At 39.2% G+C, this 24,792-nt stretch overlaps 2 protein-coding genes across 4 annotated transcripts in view; one reads left to right on the forward strand and one right to left on the reverse strand.

Moving 5' to 3' along the window:
• Nucleotides 1–435: 435 nt before the first annotated feature.
• On the forward strand, nucleotides 436–8,866 carry TIMM21 (translocase of inner mitochondrial membrane 21). Its single transcript, XM_038390936.2, has 6 exons — nucleotides 436–1,069; nucleotides 4,005–4,067; nucleotides 4,171–4,268; nucleotides 5,485–5,558; nucleotides 8,155–8,260; nucleotides 8,355–8,866. Exons 1-6 carry the CDS (start codon nucleotides 775–777, stop codon nucleotides 8,445–8,447), a joined length of 729 nt encoding a protein of 242 aa, XP_038246864.1. The 5' UTR covers nucleotides 436–774; the 3' UTR covers nucleotides 8,448–8,866.
• A 1,633-nt stretch (nucleotides 8,867–10,499) lies between these two features.
• Nucleotides 10,500–24,792, reverse strand: part of LOC119851300 (lysine--tRNA ligase-like) — a 45,565-nt gene continuing 31,272 nt past the window's right edge. For all 3 annotated transcript variants that reach the window (XM_043508189.1, XM_038390933.2, XM_043508188.1), the window contains exons 7-14: nucleotides 23,335–23,454; nucleotides 22,308–22,470; nucleotides 21,718–21,891; nucleotides 18,407–18,492; nucleotides 17,195–17,280; nucleotides 16,187–16,313; nucleotides 14,534–14,677; nucleotides 10,500–13,023 (exon numbers count right to left, since the gene is read on the reverse strand). In XM_043508189.1, coding sequence (XP_043364124.1) covers nucleotides 13,000–13,023; nucleotides 14,534–14,677; nucleotides 16,187–16,313; nucleotides 17,195–17,280; nucleotides 18,407–18,492; nucleotides 21,718–21,891; nucleotides 22,308–22,470; nucleotides 23,335–23,454 — 924 coding nt within the window. In that variant the 3' untranslated portion in view covers nucleotides 10,500–12,999. The remainder of the gene's footprint in view (nucleotides 13,024–14,533; nucleotides 14,678–16,186; nucleotides 16,314–17,194; nucleotides 17,281–18,406; nucleotides 18,493–21,717; nucleotides 21,892–22,307; nucleotides 22,471–23,334; nucleotides 23,455–24,792) is intronic.

Below are 24,792 nucleotides of genomic sequence, written 5' to 3' on the forward strand. Positions count from 1 at the left end.
CTGTACGTAAATCTTTGTGGGATTGAGGCCTTAATGTGATTAATTTTATTCACCCTGGAAAAGGAAGAAACTACTTACAAATTGTATTTTACCACTTTATTTGAAAAAAACCCCAAAACAGTTGGCATTATTGCAAGGTGATAATCTTTTCCTAAGGAGAAGATCGTGGAAATATTAAAAAAAAAATCAAAAGATAAGAAACACTACCAAAACACGCTGTTTTTCATTCACAAGCCTTATAGTAAAGGAGGTAAAAAAAAGTCCAGCCTCCCCCTACCACTTCGTTATGTGCTATATGTACCCGAACCAGCGGATTGACAGTACTGTAGTTTTGTGTCGGGTGTAATTTGATTTCAACAGCAGGGGTAGCGCCTTTGCATTGTGGTAGTTGTAGTCATTTTTCTTTTAAGCCCTTATTAACTGTGGACGGGAAGAGAATTTCTGTGAACTACAATGCCCAGGGCCTTGTGGTATTTTTTTCCAGGGAACTTTGCAAACGCAATGGCGAGGAAGTTGCAAATGTCAGCGAGCAAAGGTAATGTAGGTTCTCAATTAAAGTAAATCAACAAGGTAAAGTAAAACTCAAAGTGAGAGATTGCTCTAATTCTGTTTCATTATAAGGGCTGCGTCTTCCGTGCACACACTATGCATGTTGCTTAGGTGCAGACTACAGTAGGATAGATCTATGCAGCAGCAATCAAGGGACGCTTTAGTTCAACTAATCGGCATAGATCTTAGTCGTTGGTAACATAGTAAGACTTGTTTTGCCTCATCATGTTTTCTGCTTCGTTTATGCGAGTTATTCAGTGCAGCGAGAAGTTACAAGGCTCTCCAGGAAGGTGGTTGCTTGCACCCCATGGGAAGGTGTTTCTAAGGACTTGGCGGTGTTTTAGGTGGGGGCAGGAATTTGCTCACAGAGACCCTGTGTTGCGCCCTCGTATGTTTTTCCAAGGTGCTAAACAAAATATCTGGACCCAGGAGGGGTCCCTCAGAGCTGGGAATAAAAGCAAACAAGTATCTGTGCAAAGAAGTCAAAAAGGAGCAGCACCCGTGTCGGCTGCTCAGAAAGGTAAGCGGGCCTATGTCCAGTATTAGTTAGTCGCAACTTGCATTGTTTTTAGAGATTGTTGCTGCAGGAACTAGCTGCACCCTTACGATTGAGATTTTAGGCAACCAGAATTGAGGAATTAAAAACTGTGGTTCCCACAGCTGCAACTCATTCTCTGGTGTACACATTGCATTGTTTTGCATGACTACTTCATACAGTGTTAACTTTTTACTTGTATGTGTAAATTACCTACACACAGGGTAAAATTTCCCTTGGATTCCCACTTACAGCTCTTCTTGATTTTTTTGGGAGTGGTATCTGTGCATATGAGGAAAGAATCTGATGCATCAAGTGTTTGAGGAGGACTCTGAATATGTCTACATTAGAGGAAAAAATAAAGTCCATGAGTTGCTAATTCAAGTTCAACTTTAATGATGTTGTAAGCAATAGGGATTTTGGTTTTTGGAAAACTTCCCTGTTGTGTATGTTTGACAAACTGCACAGCACTGCTCCAGTTGTGCAAATTTTGGCTTGTATTTTGCATGCCATCACACGCTTTCTAATGCATACTAAACAGCTAAGTGGCTGGCCTCTTATATTTAGACTAATTGGAGTAAGCCTAATATATTTTGTAGGATCCTTTTAAGTAACACACAGTACCTCTCCATCTATCTACCCAGTTATGGCTTGACATCCCCCTTCCCCCCCGCCCCCTCCCCGCTTGCATAAGTTTACCACTACATTCCCATTCCCTTGCCTTTTGCCTGTCTGCAGTCAGCTTTTGGTTCCACCCCAGCCCTGGTGCCCCCACATCCCCATGGAAGCCAGGAGGTGAAATGAAAGTACATTTTCCAAGCAGAGTGTCCACATTCTGCTTCTACAAAGTGCCACCAAAGTCAGATGGGGTCATAGATGGGAAAACAGGGGAGATACCTGGTTCAGAGACCCTGGAAAAAATTGCAGCAACCCTTAGGTTGAAGGCTGATACAAATTCAAATAGACTGTTAATTAACTCTTCTAAAATCATTTTCTTCCTCCAACGGACACATGAAATTTTCTTATTGACATAAAATATTTTTTCTTTTAGTTCGGTGGGAAGAAAGGCTTTGTATCTAATAATTTCCACATCTATATAGTAGATTGATAATTTATATCAGTTTCATCAATCCCTATTTAATATGGAAATTGTAACTCACTTTTGTGGCTTTCTTCCACGTGGCCACAATGATGGTCTTAGATTGAACATCATCATCTATCAGTTCAAATAGGAAAAATACTGAATGGAATGTAGAGGTGACTCAAACTCTTCTGAATTGGAATTTGTTGTCTATAAGTGCCCATATAAATTCTATATATGCTAATGTATATATGTCCATGTCATTTCCTGAAGATTAAGACTGGCTGGGTTTAATGACCTAAGAGACAGTTTCCAAACAGTGGTCCGTTTGCTGGTTGCCAGCAGAGTTGGCTGATCACATGGTACTAGCTCCTATTTTACAACTGGTACATCTTTAAAATAGTGAATGCTTTCCTAATAGTGCATTTCCATGTGCATAATTAATGTACTGTAGTTGCCACCAACCTTGTCATTTGATCACCAATGGAAGGGGAGGCAGTCCATGTTGTTCCAAATGGGAAGAAAGATGGCCATAAGAGGCTTTGATGTGGTCCATGTTTGGAGATCCCAATTTTGAGGTGTATCAAATAGGTATTAATCCCCAGGAACTGCCTTGGGCATTCATAATTCTTTGCATAAATTGTTAATAGAATAAATAAAATGCTAAACCATGTAATTTTATTTCTCTGAGGCCAAAGAGATTCCACTTTCATTGATAGACATAAGTGAATATCAGAATGTAATGTCTTAAGATCTTGAATGCTTTGAGCATCCGTCAAGCAGTTACAACAAGTAGCTTTTATTACAGTAAGCCAATTTAGTTCCTTAAAGGCTCTAGCAATTTTTTCTGTTTAATTCCACTACTAGTGAAAAAAAATGAAATACTTTGCTTAGAGGTAGAGTAGGATGAGAGGGCTTTTCTTAGAATTATAGTAATTCAGTTATCTATTTCTAACATTATTAATTTATTATGGTTGTAATTATGTAATGTATGGTGACAGTTCCATAATATGATCCCTAGTTCCTTCCATTCATTCCTTTGAGCAAGAAGTGATTGTTACACAGCTTCAGAAAGTGAAAGGACTTTTCTTTGGACAAAACCTTCTCAGGTGATAAGGCAGCTGTGGAAAGTGGGAGGAAAAGAGGTTATTAAAGTTTCCTCACTAATTTGAACTTTGCTAAAAAGCACACCTTATAATCCACACAAATTAGTGATCTCTTCCCACTTCTCAAGAAAGATTTTTATAGCAGAGGTTCTAATGAGGTCTCATAATAAGACTTCTTACTCTTGTACATGATGAAATATTCTAAATAAATTACGATTGACTAAATAAAGGATATGCATTTGTGGCATCTTTGCTTTTTATTGTTCACATACTTGATAAGTCCTCATTCGCAGTCTTTGTCAGTAGTGTTGACTCTTTCCCCCATACTTTTATTAAAAAAATTGCTATAAATGAATGTTATATTGTAACTTGAATACTTTGCAGCTGCAAAGTAATTACTAAAACTTAAAAGAAAATGGCTTTGTATGTCAACATGAGAGCAATAGCACAGGTTGTTCTGACTTTAAACTAGTTGAAAGGTTTAAACAAAATTCTGCTGGAACTGACAAACTTTTCATGGTCTCTTTATTTTACTGCTGAGGTGTAACAGAAGGAATGGACTAAAAGCTGACTTTTTTCCCCTTATCAATATGAGTAATATCAATATTACTTACCAAAATGCTAATTGAATCTTAGACTGGCACATAGAAGAGAAGAAAATTATTTATATGATACAATTATGCTAATCTTATTAACTGACATTGTAACTACTATATTTTTCTCTCTATTACAGTGAAAGAAGCTGGAAGGGATTTTACCTACTTAATAGTGGTGCTCGTTGGGATTGGTGTTACAGGTTATATAAAAAGCCATATGCCCTATAAATATTTTGTATTCATTATTGTTCATCAGATTAGTTTAGTTCTCATTTTATTTGCCTTTGTTTCCCTCTATTTCAGGTGGTTTGTTCTATGTGATTTTTAAAGAACTATTCTCTTCCTCCAGTCCCAGTAAGATCTATGGCAATGCCTTGGAGAAATGCAGATCTCACCCAGAGGTTGTTTTTCAAACCTAAATTACAGTTTCACAGTTGAACAAAAGAATTTCTTATTAATTGCTGTTTTCCATGCTCTTTGAATGGAAGATTTGAACCATTAAGCTCCAAAGAAAATTCCGTTGACTCAGTCACATACATAATTCCACTCAATATAGTGGGAATTGAAGCCGCCCACTAAAGTACACAATGTAGTTTCTGACTGCTTTCTTCACCAAATGATAAACTCTTATTATTTATACTGTGGTACTGCACAAGAGTCTCATTAAGATCAGAACACCATTGAGTTAGGTGCTGTACAGATATTCAGGAAGACATGCCCCCCCCACCCAAAAAACTTAGTGTAATTTGAAACAAAGGGATTTTAGTAAATAGAAGGGATGGAAGGATGAAGTTAACAGTAATAAGACCATGCAGTTATGTAGGATAGCTAGATATAAATAAAACTCAAAGCTAGACCTTAAAAATCCCATTTTCAGACAAAGCCATAAATGTGTGTAATAGCCTTCCAGACAAGATTACTAAGGTGTCAGTGGGATTCATCTAGAAATAGCAAAAATATGAAAAAAAATTAGAGATATTCACTTTGGAACTAGGCTATAAAAATGATAACCTCATTCTGGTGCCTTACCACAAAATCATGCTTCCTCTCTGATCTGACTAAACTAAGTTGAAAACGTGGCTGATTTTTTGCTGTGCTTTGGAACTGGATTTATAGAAATGAGAAAACCTTTTGTTTGTAGTTTTTAATAAAAGGAATCATTGCTATTTAGATTATTAGATTACGTTTAAAACTGAAACTTTGAAATATTCCGAGACAATGTCTCTAATGAGATGGGAGTGCATTTTTGCTTTTTCTTTCTTTGTATAGTGTAAACCTGGGAAGACTAAAGTAAATAATATACATACAGTACAAGTAAAAGTTATAATTCTGTCAGCTAAGATACATGCTCATAATGCAGATCTTTATAGGATTTTAAGGATAATTGAGTTATCTAGTTGATAAAGAAATCCATTGAAATATAGAAATACTATTTGATATGAATCTGCTGCTGTCTTCTAGTTTGTTTCCTAAATTCTTGGGTTGTCACAATCAATAGTATAAGAGAAGCATTTGGTGAAACAAAAATGTTCAGATGAGGAGGTGGGATGACACTGGAGTATGTGTTTGAATGTGACCCTTTAGACATGCTATACCTCATCTCTGTTCTTTTCTTAGGTAATAGGTGTTTTTGGTGAACCCATTAAAGGTTATGGTGAGCCAACGCGACGAGGAAGACGACAGCTTGTTAGGTACTTGTTTGCATTTGTTCTGTACAAACGCCTATTTCTGCAAAGATGCTTTGGGCCAAGATTTACATCTAGACTAAATTAGCTGCATAGGATATATTTGAGCTCTGTCATTTATAAAAAGAACTGAGCAACCTTTTTTATAGGGCTACTTGCATGGCACATAGCTATCAAGTTTTTTCTAGGGTTAAAGAACATTTGAGAACAATTTTAGATGGAAGATTTTTTTCAAGCTCATCTTTCTGAGGGCTCAGAATTTGAGTTATTAGGGTTATAAACACAGTGGCAATATTTTTCATCTTCTGTTTATAATTGTGCTGATCACTTAACTCACAGAATTATTTGTATAAATTGTAAAGTATTATGGTGTGGTCTCTTTTGTTTAAAGAGTAGCTAGACCCTGTCCTGAACTGCCACCTGGAAGAGCATTTTATTTTTAAAGGAAGAGAGAAGGCTGGAAAAGGGTCGGGGTTTTTTTTTTTTAAAGTCAGTCAATGAGAGGTTTAGTTTCCTTCTCCTAACTGTAAAGATGCACGAAGGTCCTGTGTTCCAGTTGGTCTAATTCCTTCTCTTGTAAGACTGGCAGAAAACTAAAGAAACACCTTAGTGGTAGGTTTCAGAGTAGCAGCCGTTTTAGTCTGTATTTGCAAAAAGAAAAGGAGTACTTGTGGCACCTTAGAGACTAACAAATTTATTAGAGCATAAGCTTTCGTGAGCTACAGCTCACTTCTTCGGATGCATTTGGTGGAAAAAAAAAAATCCGATGAAGTGAGCTGTAGCTCACAAAAGCTTATGCTCTAATAAATTTGTTAGTCTCTAAGGTGCCACAAGTACTCCTTTTCTTTTTACCTTAGTGGTAGAATACTAAAATGAACGTGCTTTGTAAAAGCTTTAATATGATACAGCAGAATGTCTGTTTATGTCCAGCACTGACCACTTTTCAGTCATATAGTTCTTCACAGTTGACACTACGCACATACTACAGTAATCATTTTGATCTCGCACAACACTTTTGAAATGGATGTAGTCCTTTGAAAGTGTGAGAATTATTACATTCCCACTCTCTCTTACTTGTCATATTCACTTGCTCTAGCTCTTCTTAAATTAAATTACAAGCACTTTGGGGGCATGGACTTCTTATGGCTTAGTACGGTGCTCAATGCGCTTAGATCTCAATCCTCACGTGGACCTTTGGGCTTCAGTTTACCAAAACGGATTTAGTGTGAGGCAGAGTGATGGGCCTGCATAGAAAACTGAACCCCAAAATTGAGGGATTTTTTGTTTTTGTTTTTAAAGGAAAAGAATTCTTCTCCCAGTTAAAGATTAATTTTTTTTACCAGATTGTGTGTCAGAAATGCTGTTCACAGTTGAGCTGCTGAATACTAAATTGTAAAAGGGAAGTTTTAAGCATCTGTTTGTAAAAACAGGAACTGTCCTTCTCAGGCCATAGCTGACTGAAGAGGTAATTGGTTCCTGTGATTTCAGTTCCAACTTTTTGCTAGCTGTGCATTTTTTTTAAAAGTTATTTTTGAGTCAGGACTTTTGAGGAAGGTTGCAATAAAGTCTGTGGCCTGACCCATGATCTCACGTGTCTCAGAATACCTATGGGCCTGCTCACTGGGTATAGTTTTGGATCTCTGGCCTTTCTGAACCCAAAGTTACCAGAATGGGGAAGTCCTTCATTAGCATAAAGGAAATTAGCATCTCCCAATGGGATTTAATTAGTGGCCTCAAGAGAAGTAGTTCCAAGCAGGAGAAACTAGCTATATAGTGCCACCATGCCTGACAAAAAGTCCTGGCTTATTCCACACTGCTGATTGGCTGTTGAGTAGTAAGAGAGTCCAGCAAAATGAAACTTTAAGATTTGACATCTACAAGCCAGTAATCTTTAATCAGCCACCAAGTCTATCAAAGTTAAACTTCAGAGCCAATAAAACCACTGGCTTTTGTGGTGGTGGTGGTTTTTCTTCTTCCCTATGTACCGACTTCTGAAGCTGAATAAAACTGGAGTCAACCACCATTATGCATAAACATTAATTTGTTTTGTTTTCCAATCTTTAATAGTAGAGCAACATCTACTCTGCATTCTTGCTCTTGATTTTAACTCCCAACGGATGACTGATATTGACTGCACATGTGTATGGCTAGAATCCACAGAATTTATCTGAAAATGGAACCTACACAGTAGTTGCTCATATACCTAGAATGGGTCCTATCTTAAACAACTTTTCTGTCTAAAAGATCATGCCAGTGTTTCTTGAGAGCACTGAACTACATTCTACATTTCCTCCCAACATAGCTAAGCAACTTTAGGTGAGAGTTTTAACTCAAATAAAATTTATTAAAATATCAAGGCAGCCACACAGTTTTTAAAAAAGTGCAATCTGGCACCTTTATCTTGTATCTGACAAGTGAGAGTTAAGACCTTCTGTCCATACAATTATAATTTGGCATTGACATGTAGGTAAGATCACACACTGAGACAAAATTACTGCTAGTACAGCTGTTTCACTTCACATAATCATGCCTGCAATGTACATGGTTTCTCAAACTGCAATCCACAGAATGTGTAACATGTTTTCTTGTTACTTTTTCTTAGTCACATTGAGTATGTAAAAGATGGATTGAAATACATGCGCTTGAAGTTCTACATTGAGGGCTCAGAACGTGGAAAGCAAGGGACAGTCCATGTGGAAGTGAAAGAGGTAAAATTGTCTCAGTTAGACAACAAGCATCACCTGATGCTTAAACTACTGAAGGGGGAAAAAATAACCCTTGCATGTTTTTCCCTTATTACAGAATCCTGAAAGCAGAAGATATGAGTACCGTTACATATTTGTGGACATTGAGGCCTACCCTAGAAGAACTATTGTAATTGAAGATAATAGATAGTAATTTGGCTCTTTCACTATTCCAGTTCTTGAAGAGTGCTGAATGATGCACAGTCTGTACAAATGAATGCCGAGTGATGCAGCATACCATCTACAATTTCACAATCTTACTCCCTTACTTACATCTGTGGAATCTCATTGAAGGCAGTGGGGTTGCACGGGTGTAACTGGGGCAAGAAGAGAGTTGGTTACTATCAGTATTTATAATGGAAGTATAATAGGATTTGAAGTGAACCAAATTTTAAAATAGTGTCATCCTTTATGGCAAAAAGACATGAATCAGGAAAGAAGAGTTATACAACTAATTTAATGCTGGATAGTATTTCTACTCACAACCCCTAATATAGTCTTCCAACATTGCAGAATTGTTTTTTGTTAATATTTAACAGCACTTCAATAAAGAATGACATACAAAATATAGAAAAATATATGTTCATTTATGTGCAACCTGTGTTTGATAGTGAGATAAAATAACAATGCACAGAGACTTTGTTGCAGATGCAGCTATGAATATGCCTCTCAGTATTGCATGGCCTGACAAGATGAATTCAGATGAAAAGCAATAAAATTTAGTAGTTTCCAAATAGTATGAGGGAGGTACAAACTTCTGAGCTAGTCAGACATCTAGGACCTGGTCCTGGAACTAACCAAGCAGAGGGGACTTGATTGTAGTACTCAGTACTGTGGGGATTTTGGGCTGCAAAACAGTCCCTACATAGCTATGGGGAGTAGTTGTATGGCAGAACTTCATATTGCAGCCACTGTGTACTAAATGGAAAATAATGTCAGTTTGGTACCGGGTGTGTCGTTGATTGTCAGGTGCTTTAGAGACCAGGCCAAAATGACTAATAACAAACCTTCAGAGCTGCGGGTCTTCATGCTTTAGTTGTGGTGCCCTTAGATGTGAATCTCTTTCCTCTATTTGATGAGGCAAATATCTCCGTTCTTCAGCAAAGGGACACTTTTCTTTTTTGTTTAAATGACCAAAGAAAAGCCAAATTGATTCCTCCGCTCTTTGCTTCACTTCTGTACAATGCTCTGTGCCACAGGATGTGTTATAGGCTAAGGAAGAGAGTGGTTTTTTTAAATGGGAGCCTGTGTATAATGAGGAGGCACAAACCCCATACTGGTGAGATGAGGGTTAAGGAGTTGCTCTGGCCACAGGAAGTCATGCCCCTTTGCCCCTGCTGGCCTGATCCCAAAGGAGGGAAGAGTTCAAAAAGGGAGCAGCTGAGTCTAGGCTGACTGAAGGGAAGCGCGGTTGGGTGCTGCAGCCTCCAGCAGAGAAGCCACTGGGGCTCCAAGCAGCCAGGCCCAGGCCTCAGTCAAGTTGCTGCAAGCCTTTCAACAGCGGAGGCCGAGGGTGACGAGTTGCTGCAGATAAGGGAAGATGCTTTAGAGCATGACCTAAAAAGACAGTGAGGAGAACCCCAAGACAGACCTGTGGCACAGATGGAGGAACAGAAACGGGTAGGAAGTGACCCAGGGAAGAGGTGTAAGGGCATCCACCCTTAGGCCATATAACTGGACCATTGTTTGAAGGGTCCTGGGTTGGAGTCTGGTGCAGCAGGATGTGCTCACATTCCCCTACCCCCAACCATCAGCTTTCCCCCTTGGGCAACAGCACCATTGGCTCTAGCTGCTAAGCCAGGCAGCCAAAACTCTTGCCGTTGGATGACATCAGTGGCTCTAGCAACTAGGCAAAGTGGCCACAGACTCTCGCCAGCAGTCTGGAGTATTGCCACTGGACAGTACTGCTGGCCTGAAACAATGCCCCCACCATTGTGTATATTAGTGGTTTGTATAAAATTAATGTTGAATTTTTTTCATGGTTGATTTTACTAGTTGGAGTACATCACAGAATAAAAACCACATGAAGATGACTAAGAAAGTCTAAACGTTATATCCACATCGTACTACAGAGTTCAGACCAAGTGCACAAAGGGAATAGGGCAGTTGTGTGTGTAAACAGTACCATGAGCTCACTAGGTTGATGGTCCCTTGGGAAAACATAGGGAAATAATTCCAATGAAACAACTTACTGCCCCAAATATACTCCATAAATGCCAGTTTATTGAACTCAAGTGCAGGAAAATGTATCCATTTTGTCCAGCATAAAAATGTATTACCAAAGCAGCATTTAAAAACTAGAACATAAAGCTAGGCTCTGAGGGATTCCATACTTGTGCAAAGGAAGCCAAGAATGCACCCTGCATATCTTTAAAGCTGTACTTCATGATTTTTAAAGTCCAAAAGTAGTTTAATGAAAAAAAAATATCAGAATTTACTAAGTGGTGTGCTTTTTCTTAAGATTTATTTTAACAAATTAAATCAATGGTTATACCTCAACCCCTAATGTTCTGTTTTTTTCCCCCTACAGAAGCTGTATATATTCTTTTGGCATGACTACAGGTTGAAAGTCTCAAGTAAATAAAATAGAAAGTGATACTGAACAAATCTATTGACTGATGTGGCTATTTTTATGAAGTCCACAGCTAACAAAGGGAGGATTTAATAGTCATGATGTATAAACTCCACAGCAAAACAAAACCTCAGGCAGGACTACAAAAAATATCTCCATGTTCATATCTTATTTATTGACATATATACACTTGTCACAGTTTCAGGGTTAGATGTACCCTGTCCCTCTCTGGGTCTCAGTGCACCCCAACAGGTAACAAGCCTCAAATTTCTCTCTCTCTAGCTATAGTTATGCTATTCTCCCACTTCTAGACCAGGACCTGTGTACAGATCCTGTTTACTAACCAGGATTAGCTCAGCAACCCAGTTTAAATTCAGTTCCTGTGGTATGGGAGCTGTGACCAGTGGTACATACACAGTGACCATACAATCTGAACATGGATTTTAAAATTTATTACCTACCTCAAGCATACTATTCCTGTATTGGTAGCTAAATAAGACCAACTTCTTCAGATTCCCTTTGTAAAGTGTCTTTGGTAGCCATTTCCCTGAAACGGACTCCCCGTCCCACTTCTCATTCTAGAGAGTGACTAAGGATGGGATTCAAAAAGGTATTTAGGTAATAACAAATGGAAGTCAAGTAGCGAAATACCTTGCGAATCCCAATTTGTAGGGTCCTTCTAGTCCTTAAACTTAGGCATGAGAAGTCGCTTAACATAGAGCTAAGGCAGATAGGTCTTCCCAGTTAATAGCCCAGTCCCTGTTCTCTTAACGATCCTGAGGTGGTTTACTGGGAGGTATCTTCTGTCTAGTCATAGCAAAAACAAGCAGGAAATGAAACTAATAGCCCCTTTTGACTAACACCTGTCAGACAGAAAACATCCCTTACAGCAACTGCTCAGCCATATAGCAAATACAGAATTCATGATAATAATACATAGCAACCCCACAACCATCACAACAATATATATTGTACATTGCTAATAGAAAATAATGAACCACAAATCATGGGGTGCATCTATTGATACAAATCGATTAACACTAAACATTTTAGTCTTTACTTAGTATATGAAATAGAGTTTGGTTATGTTGAAGACAAGAGGCAGATTACAAGGTTAGTAATATCAACCAAGACTGACCAAACTAAATTCACATCCGTGAACTTCAGTGGAATGACAGAGAATAAGTTGTTTGCAGGATTGTTGTAGCCATGTTGATCCCACAATATTAGAGAGAGAAGGTAGTTGAAGTAATCTCCTTTATTGGACTTATTCTTAGAAGTTGAACTCATTTCCTTTGTTCCTTAAAGGAAGCTCGTCAAGGCTAAGAACCCCACAATTCAATTTTACCTACAGCAGAAGCCATTAAATTGAACTTTTGCCAGCTGTTTCTACAGCTCTCCTATTCAAAGATAGGGGATAATTGTGGCAGCTAAGATTCCACCATGTGGTAATTTTAATGGTAGGTAAAAATACATGCTTTTCAATCTTGAAAGGGTCACTTTCAAGAATAAAGGCAATGGTTCAAATTCATCTCTCATGTCGCTTCACTGAAAGCAATGCAATCAGCATCTTTCACTCCATCTCCACAACTTTTAACATTCTGCTTTATTTCAGAATCTTCAAATCACTCTTACATTATCACGAGAGCAATAAAAGGTAAACCATTAAGACAGTGTTCATGTGAAAGCTTCAGAATTGCATATGTTTCCCTGTTTGTGCCTATCTGTTCCATTCTTGAGCAGGCACAATATTGACATTTACAAGAGACCTGCTCTCCAAGGGTTTTATTGTCAGTACAAGTACAGAGCAGTAGCCACAGCAAAGGAAAACCAGTAGGCACATGCAGCTGGCTATCTAATTTTAAGTCTGCTAACCTCGACTGTGCATTCTACCTTGAAAAAGTACTGTAGGGACGAACCTTTCTCTTTACAAAATATGTCATGTCAGTCTAGTTAGTAAAATGCCATATTTTTGCAGTAGAGTCGCTGTATTAATGTATTTTCTTTAAGATGTTGTCTCAACACTCTTCTAAATTTCCATGTGAAATTCTGATAGGTTAGTTCTTTGCCCTTATCTCTAAACTGCACTTCAGTTCTCTGTTTCTCTGACTGAGGTTGTTTTCAATGGGCTTCATCGCTGGAATAGCAGCACTTCCTAAAGCAGAGCAGGAAGAAACACACACACCAAAAGTCAGTGTTGCCAAACCCAAAACTTTGAAAAGATCTAGTCAGGTCCCAAAAAGTCATGAAATTGGATTAAAACAAAAAAAGTTGGGTCTTATTAGTCCTTCAATTTTGAGCCTCTTCAGTGCACTTAGGTCACTTTTTCAAGCTTCTCTCTTGCACCTATAAGGGCTAGAAACTTGGGGGCGGGGGAGAAGAGAGGAGAAAGGAAGAAAGTGGAGATTCTCACCTAAAAACAACACTTGTCTGCAAGAGCTGAGGTAAGTTAAACATCAGCTACCACAAGACTTGCAGTAAGATTGCAAGACTTGTCAACACTAATTATTGGCTTTAAATTCCTTCAGTTAATTTGATAAAGGCAACCTCAACTTATTCTATTCACAATCAAGGCCCTTTATCCTGTTCTAGTAGTAAAGGAGTCCTAAAGAAGGAGTAAATATTAACATCGAGAGATCAATGTAAGAGAGCCTTTGTGTAGTGAGAATCAGGCCCTGGGTCTTCTGAAGGCCCTTTAAATTCTCTAAGTATCTCAGCACCATTGGCCGGAGATGCAGAGTTAAGGCACCTACATTAAGTTGTAGTTACTGACACTCCTACTCTCCTAATTCATGGTCTGGACTGGCATTGGTATTGCCTCCACGCCCAGTCACCCGCCCCTAGTTAAGGATGAGTGCTTTAAATACAGTTGTCAAAAGAAGTACTTAAAAAGGTAATATAGTTGTTTTGTATGACCCTTCAATGGGCAGCCACATTTGGCCCAGAGGGTACACAGACAGACCATACCTGGTTTCTTAGGTACTGGGGGAGGGAGACACACTTCTAAAATATATGGATAAGTGCTTTTTGAATTTGACCTTAATGCTAGTCACCTATTGTAATTTACTGCAAGAATGTGTTTAATACTGAAGTGCAGAGCTTACGTACGTACTGCTTTCAGGGAGCTGTAGAATACACAAAGAAAGGAGGGGGGGGGTTCCAAACTTTTTTTGGTTCAATCCACCCCCCCGCCCCCAACATGATCGAGCTGTATTCTGTTGCAGCTGCCACATCTCACCTTTTCCTGGGCAGAGATACTCAGAAGTTGTGGGGGCTGCCAGAGTGACATTGGGCTTCACAGCAGCCTGGCTGCTCTTTCCACCCCATCACTCGTTCTGAAGGGGAAAACGGAGGCATATGCAAACATGCCCTAAGCAGCAGCACTTGCAGCTAGGATGCACATGCAACCCTGCACGTGCGTACACACACACCCCTCACATTTCCTGGGCATGGACACATCTCACAGGTTGGGGAAAGTTGCAGTACAGGACATTTTATACCCTATTCCGCATCCTCATTTCTGCCTGCTTTACAAACAGCAAAGAGCTGCAAGGAAGCAAGATAATATTTTGCCTTTTATGGAAAAAAAAATAGTAGAACAGTAACCATAGGCATAAAAACTACTGGTCTACCTTTTGCTGTTTTCTAATTACAGCCTAACCCACCTTAATGTTGTTGGAGTCTGTGAGGAACATGGCAAGACGGTCAATTCCTATCCCCCAGCCAGCAGTAGGAGGAAGTCCATATTCCAATGCTGTGCAGAAGTTTTCATCAATACTCATGGCTTCTTCATCACCTGCTGCTTTAGCCTAAGGCCCCAAAACAATACGAACATACAGTATTTCAAATACCTGTTCAGCAAGCCTCTAGGCACTTGTAACTCAGAGGTAAAAGATGTGCAGTACCGGCTATATTTAGTGCTGCTGAAGGTCCCAAGTAACACCCTGACATTCTACTGACAAGTGCTGCTGAAGCTGCAGCATTTTCTGTCAGCAGGGAAGAGGCTGGTGTTTAGTCATTCAGTCTGGGTAGCTGTCTGCATCTCTCCTTGACCGAGTCACAGTTGAGTAGCAGAGCTGTAGTCCTTCTGCAGCTATATAAAAGTGTTCTCCAAATAGACCTACAATTAGCTTCTCCCCATGATAAAGAAAATCCTTAAAAAAATGTAAGTAATATCACCTTAGCAGCAGCTCAGAAGGGCAGAGATTTGGTTGTGACTTATGAGTGAATTATTCCTTAGGCTGATAATGGCAGGATACAAGATGGTCATTCACTATAGGAAAACCTGGGCTTAAATTCAGCTGGAGCTGTCTGGAGCGGAGCTCTGATAAACATTTTCAAACCTGTGGGGTCAGAAGCCCCAAGCCTCCAGGAAATACTCTGAGAATTTAAGCGCCGAGGAAGGCCTTCTGCTAGACAATTCACCATGTAATACTAGTTACTTTCCAGCTGGTTAAAAAAAAAAAAGTGTCCTTGGTGAGGCTGTTTGAGCAGGGAGGATTCTTAATCCCTGGATGTAAAGTTAGGAGATACTTCAGGCACTTCCATAGAGCAGACACTACTGAGGAAATAGACAAGGCATCCAAATGGTGGTATGCTCAGTCAGCACACTCCACCTCCAAGTCTCAGAATTGAAATGTGAGACAAATGCAGCATCATGTGGGAAGGTCACACAAATACAGTATGGCTAGGAAGTCTAAAAGCTCAATACGATTTCTGCTGTGGACCCCTTAAAAAACAAAAAAACAAAACAAAAAAAACACACACACACACAACTGGTAATGAGTGTCATGGGCCCAAAACATTTTGAAGAAGTAACTAAGCACTACATTTAAACCTTCCCTTTGCAGCCAATCACTAACTAGAAAGAAAAAAAAAATAGAAATTGAACAACATTTCTCTTTATAATTTGGGTTGTTAGAGAAAACCACTTTCCTGCCTTCTGAAAAAGCTCATAACATGCTAAATAAATGTAGACAAAATGTCTGTGGATGTGAAAAGAAAACCCATCTTTAACCATGCTTCTGTAATACCACAGGGTTTTAAAAGTCAGACAGATGACAAATAAAAGATTCAAAGGATTTTTTAAATTATATCTTACCCAAACCCAATTGAAAGCAGATGAACGTTTAGATGAAAGCCTCCTCTAAGTACAGCAAATTTAGCCCAAACAATAATTCAGTTGCAGTGCAGAGAACAGATCAGTTCAACAATATATTGCCTTGTGGCTGTTAATATTCAAGGCAAGAGCTTGCGTTCATTGCTCTTAAAATGTAATATTTTAGTTCATAGTTGGTTGTAATTTTGAAAGATGTTACCTTCGATTGGTCCTTAAAAAGCTCTCTCTGCCTCACTGGATCATTGAGCTCAGTGTAAGCATTGCAAATCTCCTTCTCCATCACAAAGAGTTCAAAACGTTCACTCAGGCCTATCTCTGAACGATGCCTGGTTAGAAAGACAAATCATGAGACACAATTTAACATTTTGGTGTCCAGCTGCAAATTGGGATCAAAAATTGCAATAAAGAGTTCAACCCATACAAACAATTTAGGGCTTTGACTTCATTTTCAAACATCTTTCCTCTAGTTCTGTAGAAAGCCACTTAATTATACCATATGCCACTTATTTTCTGAAGTAAAACTATTTCATACTTATTAGAGCTGTGACAAGAAAAAAAAAAAAGCTCACTACCAGCAAATCAGAGCCAAAACAGTGAAATTGTCATGGAAATTAAACATTTTTTTCTTCCCCTGAAAGAGAGAAAAGTGGTTGTTGCAGGGATGAAAAAGTGCTTGTGAAAATGGTTGTTTCCTCCAGGAAAAAATGTATCATGGATTATTTAAAATGGACTTTAAGACAAATTTGCATCCTGGCCTTAACCAGATTTCCACTTTTGTGCCCTCAGTTTTGTAGGTGCAAATAAGTGTGAGCATAGTACAGACAGACATCTATGTAGCTGGTTTCTGGGAACAATCACCTTACTTTGACATATTAATGCCCTAAACTGCATGCACATAAACAATTGTTTGAAAATCTGAGTCCTATGTCCTTACGTACTGTAATTGTGACTGAGTGTGGGTCCATGAAACTAATGTATCTTGATGGGATTCATTTTGCTGGAACTCAAAAACCTCAACTATAGCATCAGCAGCTGACTAGCTTTTATACCATAGTATAACACAACAATAATGTGAACAGAAGTCGTAATTTAGCTTTCAATAGAAAAAACACTGTGATAAATAGATAGCTTTACTGAACCCTGAAATGAATTCAATACATGGTTAGCTCAAGTTTAAAAATCCAACACTTGCACTGAAGTTACATACCATTTAGCCAGAGGACTCATGATCTGGGGATGGTTGCAAATGAATGTGGGGTTGATGCAGGAAACTTCAATAAACTCACCTACCAACTGCAAAGAGACAGAGACTTCTGTTTTTCCCTTTTACTTGCATTTCATTTTGTTCTCAGTGTCATCTTATTATCCCAGATGGCACCAACAGGATTTCCATCCATCCCAATGTTTGAGAGATTATTCCAATTTTGTCAGGGCCAACTAGTTTCAGGGATATTGGCAGGTCCTAAAACCACTTTGGAGGTATATTGGGGTGGACATTGAGCCCAAGCCCACTTTTGGGTCTCATTGGGAGAGGGAAGCTGACAGAAAACATGAGAGAGGATGAGGAGCTATGGAAGTTAACACTGAAAATACATTAAAGCTGTAGTAGAACCAGGAGAACCCAGAGTTCAAAGACTATTGGGTAGAAAGGCTCAAAGATAAGAGTCACTTCACTGTATCGAAGATGGCAGTAAATCTTCAGAGGATGAGAATGGAGTAAAGACCACACAATTTGATCACTGTGAATACAGCTGAGGAGAAGCTAAGCTTCAGAAGAAGAGAGATCACTATTTCTCCTCAATAGTGGGAACAAAAAGGAAAAAAGAAATCTATAATCCATTCTAATATCTTGAAGTTTTCAAAGTGATCTCAGGCAGTTAAGCACACAACTCACATTTGAAAAACCTCATCTTTAAAAACCCCAGCTCTAATCACTCTAGTTAGTTAGTTTCTATATTATAGCATATTATATGCACTATGGTAAACCACAATGTACACACTGTCTAGGCTACTTGGAATGTTGTTAGACATACAGTTGAATACACCAGAATAATTCTGAAGTTATTGACATCTATTCAAAGCTAACTAAAACACCACTAAAAGATCTTCTAGAAGAATCATATGATGAAAATATATCTGATCAAGTTTCAGTAAAATCTCAGCCAAGCTTTTAAATATAAGATATACATCTGTGATTTATATATATATATATATATATATATATATATATATATATATATATATATATATATATATATATATATATATATATATGTATGAAGAACCATACAGAAATATGAATTGATGTCATCCCAATACACACAGCCTAGCATATTAAGATTTTAAGTATTATGTAACCAAAAGTTGGAAAATGTAGCAAAAATTATACATAAGCGGGGAAAAAAAAATACAAGAAAACCTTATCTAGAAGTCTTGCTGTAGTCCGAGGAGGAGAACATTGGATTCCCTTCTTCAAACATAGCTGGTCAAGGAACTGTTGGGCTTCTGTAAATGAAAAGAATTATAACTGTGTCAATAAAGGAGCTCAGTTATGAATGAAATTTTGTTTGCAGTGGAACAAAAGAAAGGTACATTTCCTCTCAACATTCAGTATCAACTGCTGCTTTCAATTTAAATTTTGACAAACAGAAAAATACAAACTCTGGAAACCGCCCAATAAATAAGCTTGTAATTGTCTGCATAAAGAAGATAGGAGCAGGAGCTAGAAAAGGATAGCGTCAGGAAATTTAAAGGTTTCAGAGTAGCAGCCGTGTTAGTCTCTAAGGTACCACAAGTACTCCTTTCCTTTTTGAGGAAATTTAAAGTTAGTGGAAAAAAGTGTCAGATTTTCAGGCCAAATCTGTCATGTACAAGAGAGATCTACCCATCCATCCACAGACCAAGTAAATCATGGGCAACAGCTTCCTCCAATTCCCCCTTCCCCACCCACCGCCCCCAGTAGACCTCAACCCCAGCATGGAGGTCAGGGGAGACTGTGTAGGTCAATCTCCACTCCTATTCACTCTTTGTTGAGGATCTCAGCTGAAAGGACAAAGGTGCCAATTAAGATAGCAGTTTCTGCAATGCCATAGCCTATCCAAAAAGGCTCCAACTTATTCAGATAGAGACAACTCTCTTCTGTCACTTGGATTCCAGGCTCCCTTTGAATCTGTGACTGAGCTGAATGACCCTATACCACATCACTAGTTCCCCGAGACAACTGAATTTCAGGTTTGGTCTTCCCTGCAGTGTTAGCTTGAGCTATAAACGTTGAGTGTTGCCCCTATCTGACTCCTGCCTATAAACAGAAATCTTAAGCTCCTGTTCTAGCTGGCCCATCAGTGGGGGTGGGTTGAAGTCTGAATGCTGCTGATGCTGGTGCAAGTAATGCTGGGAGGCGGGGAGGTAGAGAACAGCTACTCTGTGCTGCTAATACCAACTGTGCAGTTCATGTGTTATTTCACAGTGAGGCCATTCTCACTAGAGCTAGGCTAACTGGAGAGGCATTAACACAAGTGTAGATAAGTGGAGCTGTCCTTGCACAATGAGTTAATTCCAATTCTCCTCTAGTTCCAGCACATGCTCATGTTTCTGCTCCCTCATCTTAAAAAATCACCTCACCTGCTAGATTCTTGAACACCTTTACAGAATAATCATGTTTGTCCAACCTCCATTTAAATCACAACTCCCTTTTATCTGAATCACAATTATTTATGTTCCTCAGCATGAATTGCTTTCTTAAATTGCTGCCCTAATTTACTTGACCTCCATTTATCCAAATGTGTTGTCCTTGCACTTTTTTGGATACAAGCCAGGTTGTACTGCATTTGCAATCTTAATTGTACAGTGATACCTCTGTGTTCCATTGAAAACTCTAACTTCAGTCATACTGATGTGTTCTAATAGCTCCGATGCATAGACGCTAAAGACATGGCTGAATTCATCCTCAGTTCTGCTGTGCTTCATTAGCGTTATGTCAGGAGAGGAGCTTGAGAGACCTGTAGCTTTGTATTCAGTCTGTCCACTAGTCTGCATTTCCTAACACAAGCCAGTTGCAAACGGAGAAATATATCTATCCCCTAGACATGGCCAGTTGCTTTCCTTGCATAACGATAGACATTTAGATCAAGGGCTGTGTACAATTCTTATGTTTCCTTTTACACCACTGCTAGGTCAGAATGTGGGAGAACAAAAGCTAAAAAAGGACAGGAAGCAATGTCTGAGAATCCTAAGACCCCAACTAGAAAGGAGTTCTTCTGTCAGCAACCTTCCTGTACACCCCACTTACAAGAACCATCTGTACAAGCCATGGTTGTTCCTCTCCCCCAGCGTACACCATGTAAAGTATCTACAAAGACACTTTTCTCTTGTTCCTTATACTCTTCCCAACCACCCCTTCTTTTGCCTGAAGTTCACCTCTTCCCCACTACTCCAGGATTTCTGCCACCTCTCATCATTCCCCACCATTCTCTAACAGCCACACCTGCATTTCTCCTCTCTCCCCCCTCATCCAGTGTTCCACCCGTTGTTGGTCTTTTCCTTCATCCTTGGCTCACTCCTCTTATCTGTATAAACTTTTATTTCCCTCCCCACCTTAAATCTCATTGCATGCGTGTTTCTTTTATTTTATTTTTTTTGCGCTTAAAGAGTTAGCTCTTAACAGAGAAACCCATCCACCAAATGATTCTAATAGAACGAGGAAAGCAGCGTGAGCAAATAGCAGAAACTATTAACACCTCCTCCACTGGCTGGGGTCTAGGAACTCTTAGCAGTATTCACCAGCATCTCAAAATTTGTTTCACAGGACAAGTTCCAAGAAGAATTGCTATTCCCTTTAGAGCCAGAAGCATGTGTCAAATAAGATGCACTGAGGCAGCTCCTCTTTCTTTCCCCTTTATTGGGGTATGAGATCCCTGCCCAAGAATATCACCTCATTCCTACCCAGAAGTTAGACTCCCCTGGCAGGAAGCCAACTACTTCTTCATTCCTGCCTTGTGGCTCCTCTTCCACAGGGCTGGAATAAAGAGCCCCCTAATCCAAGTCCTCATATAAATATAGATTACTTCACATAACATACGCTGGTATGTATTCCTGATGCTACACCCTGGAGCTGGACAGGAAGTAAATCATGCTAATATAATCATGCAATTAAATGTGTGCATTTGTGCAACCATATAAAAACCTTTTTACATTACTAAATCACTTTTCTTTAACACCAGAATAGCAACTCATCCCCCACTGAGGCTTATTCGTATGCCAGGCCTGGCATTTTTGTAGTCCATAATTTTTCACTGCAACACAAAAAAGTGTTCTCACATTTTCATCATCTAAATACAGTGGAACCAATTTTGCCCAAACTTTAAAAAAAATCTTTGGGCTGAAAGCAGATAATAGAACATTCCTGTATCAAAGGAATATTCAAGAGAAAGGCGTAAATAAGTGGGGGAAGGGGACTCTAAATGGAAAACCATACCCTTTATGATAAATATTGGTATTAAGGTAGAGATACACACAGACTTCTTTCCTTACCATAGAGGTGAAACTTAACCAGGGTGTGAAATATACTGTTATAAGAAGCGAGAGAATATCATGCAATTGCAAATCCTGTGAGACAAAAATTTCTTTAGTGATCATTGAAATGTCAAATAACTTTAAAATGAAAAATGTCTTGCTACTTAATTCATTACACCATTCAAACCCCAGAGACAAGCCCTGATAGATTTAATGTACCCTTAGTATCCAGACTTTCTGGTGCTGGCATTTTTTCTCCAATGACTTTCTCCAATTCTTCCATCATTCTCACTCGTTTAAAAGGAGGACTGAAGTCAATTTCTACTGCCTTTCCCTCAGGGCCATCCGGATGGTAAGTGATCTTGTAGTCACCTGTCACATGTTTCACCATGCCTTAGGGTAAGTAAAATGTGATGTGTCAGAGAAGTCATCTTAACCTGATTGAATTCCTGGACATTTACACAAGCAGCTGCAGTATAACTTGCAACATATTATCTGATCTCTTGATCAGAACAGAGATTACCTGATAATTATATTCAGCAATTTATTTGCAAGAGAGAAACCAGGGAAATGTTTCTCCTGTCCCCTCAGATCTTGTTCCCTGGGTCTAATTATTCAATATTATCCAAGCAAGAATGTATTATCCCCCTCCTCCCCTTTATATTTGTCAATTGCTTGCATTTTTATTTGGGAAATAAAAGTTATGTACCTTTTCCCACACCTTTATTGTCTTTGAGTGGCTCTCACCCAACCCAAACCATTGAAGTTACTCATTAACGAATGTATACAATCATTACCCAAGGACATACCTGACAGCAGCTTTTCAGTGATGTCCATGAGATCATTGTAATCTGCATAAGCCATGTAGAACTCACACGTAGTGAATTCTGGATTGTGGGTTTGATCAATTCCTTCATTTCTGAACTGACGTCCAATTTCATATACCTTCTCCAGACCTCCAACTACTAGCATCTGGGAAGAAGATCCAGATATTCCCTATTGACTTTCTTCTCCAGGGTGATAGGGGGAAGAGGACGGTGGGGAGAGGGGAAAATAATTCTACATTACACATGTCTAACAATGGATGATTAGCCATACTATTCACCATATGTTAGGTGAAGCAGTATATATGGGGATGTGATCTTCACCAGTTTTTCCTGCCAATTCTGTATAGCAGTCCTTCATTGAAATAATAAGAGCCAGCCAGTCTTGCAAGCCCTCTGTATATGCAACTCCCAGTGACTGCCTATTGCTTTCCAATGGCTGGTTTGCTGTGGAAGGGGACTTACAGAAGGGGAGTCCTTAGTATTTGGGACTGAGAACCAATATATAAAACACAGTCTAAACCCACTTTTTTTAAGAGATGTTTTGCAATTGGCAGGTATTTGCTTTTCTTAAGTATAAATGAACTGCAAGTGTTACAGGCAGATCCATGAAGACTTAGGTAGCTTTAAATCATGCTGCAGCACCAATGTGAGAGATATGATTCAATAACTCCTACCTATCCACAGAGGAATGACACTGATTCCTAAGCCAAATGGATATACTTAGTCATCACAGAACAATTAGTCATTGCCAGCAGTACAATTTTTATTCATTTACATATATATTAAAAACATTAGTAATCTACTTACCTGTGGGAACCTCTTGATATCTAGAAAATGAAGGCTATGTAATTCATATAGCAGAGTCCAAGTTTTTGGGCTTAACCTGTTTATAGTATTATACAGACAACACTAGAATGCAAAAATATAGGGACAATCTTGTTCTGTGAGAAAATGAGAGCATTGCATATCATTGTTAGACACATAAGCTGACATTATACAGTTGCTGTACCTTGTGGTATAGTTCAGGAGCTATCCTCATATACAAGTCCATGTTGAGGTCATTGTGATGCGTGATAAAAGGTTTGGCTGCTGCACCACCTGCTACCATGTTCATCATGGGAGTCTCCACCTTTAAAAGAAGAAAGAGCTTGGATGTCTTTCTAAAAGATATTCTGTAGCTCAAACAGAAGTTACTGGCTTGATGCAGGAAATATTGGGTGATGTTCTACGGCAGGTGTTATATACAGGGAGTTGCACTAAATGACCATAATGGTCCCTTCTCGCCTGAAAGACTTATGAAAGAGCAATTCCCCTACAACACGCTGAGCAGATAAGAAGCAGAGGGATGAACTAGAGACAGCCAGCCATTTAGATTGGAAACACATTACATTTTTCCACATGGATGCTTTAATGGGAGTTTGAGTTCAGCCTATTATAGTCAAGAAATAGATTAACTCTTCTAAACCATAATCTGTAAAGAGAGAAAAAGTACAGTAACATCAGCTGTACAAAATGATTCTCACCAATATTGTCACTAGTTTGTAATAAAAAGCAATCCTCCCCCAAAATGATTTGTCCTAATCATGACTTTTTTTATTCACAGAAGTAAAAGGTGAATTTCTCACCCACAGAAAGAAACTGTTCATATTTTTTCTATAAATGTGCCAAATTTCTGACAGCACAAATCCACATTTTTGAATTTTGCACTAAAAAAAATGGTGTTGAAGGCCAAGATGTAAGAGGGCAGGAAGTAGAGAGACTTTTCAGTTGCAAGCACAATAGTCTAGAACACTGTCACAGATGAGGACAGGACAAGGCCCAGCTTCACTCTTACTCTGATCCAGTACATTCTTAAGTACATGTGTAACTAAGCATTCAAGTAGAAGTAAGTATTGGCTTCAGCGGGACTACTCACAAGTTTGAGTTTACACGTGTTTTTAAGTCTTTGCTGGATGAGGCCCTATATTCAGGTAACACTATAAGATGCATCTTTTTTGTTATAACATCCCAAAAAGAATCAGAATGGAAGAAAATTCAGTGGCACACTCAGAACTATTATCTTGGTCAGGAGTGGGCAAACTTTTTGGCCCGAGGGCCACATATGGATATTGTATGGCAAGCCATGAATGCTCATGAAATTGGGGGTTGGGGTGTGGGCTCTGGCTGGGAGTGAAGGCTCTGGGGTGGGGCCAGAAATGAGGAGTTCACAGGGTGGGAGAGGACTCCAGGTGAGGCTGGGGATGAGGAGTTGGGGATGCAGGAGGGTGCTCCGGGCTGGGACTGAGAGGATCGGGGGAGGGGGGGAAATCAGTCTTTAAACCATGATTTGAGGACTTCAATAGCTCAGCCATAGGTGAGAGGTTTATCGCAAGAATGGGTGGGTGAGATTCTGTGGCCTGCATTGTGCAGGAGGTCAGCCTAGATGACCTTAGTATCTATGAATCAGGGGTGCAGGCTCTGGGTGGCA

This window comes from Dermochelys coriacea, chromosome 2 (assembly GCF_009764565.3).
Source record: "Dermochelys coriacea isolate rDerCor1 chromosome 2, rDerCor1.pri.v4, whole genome shotgun sequence".
NCBI classification, from domain to species: Eukaryota; Metazoa; Chordata; order Testudines; family Dermochelyidae; genus Dermochelys; species Dermochelys coriacea.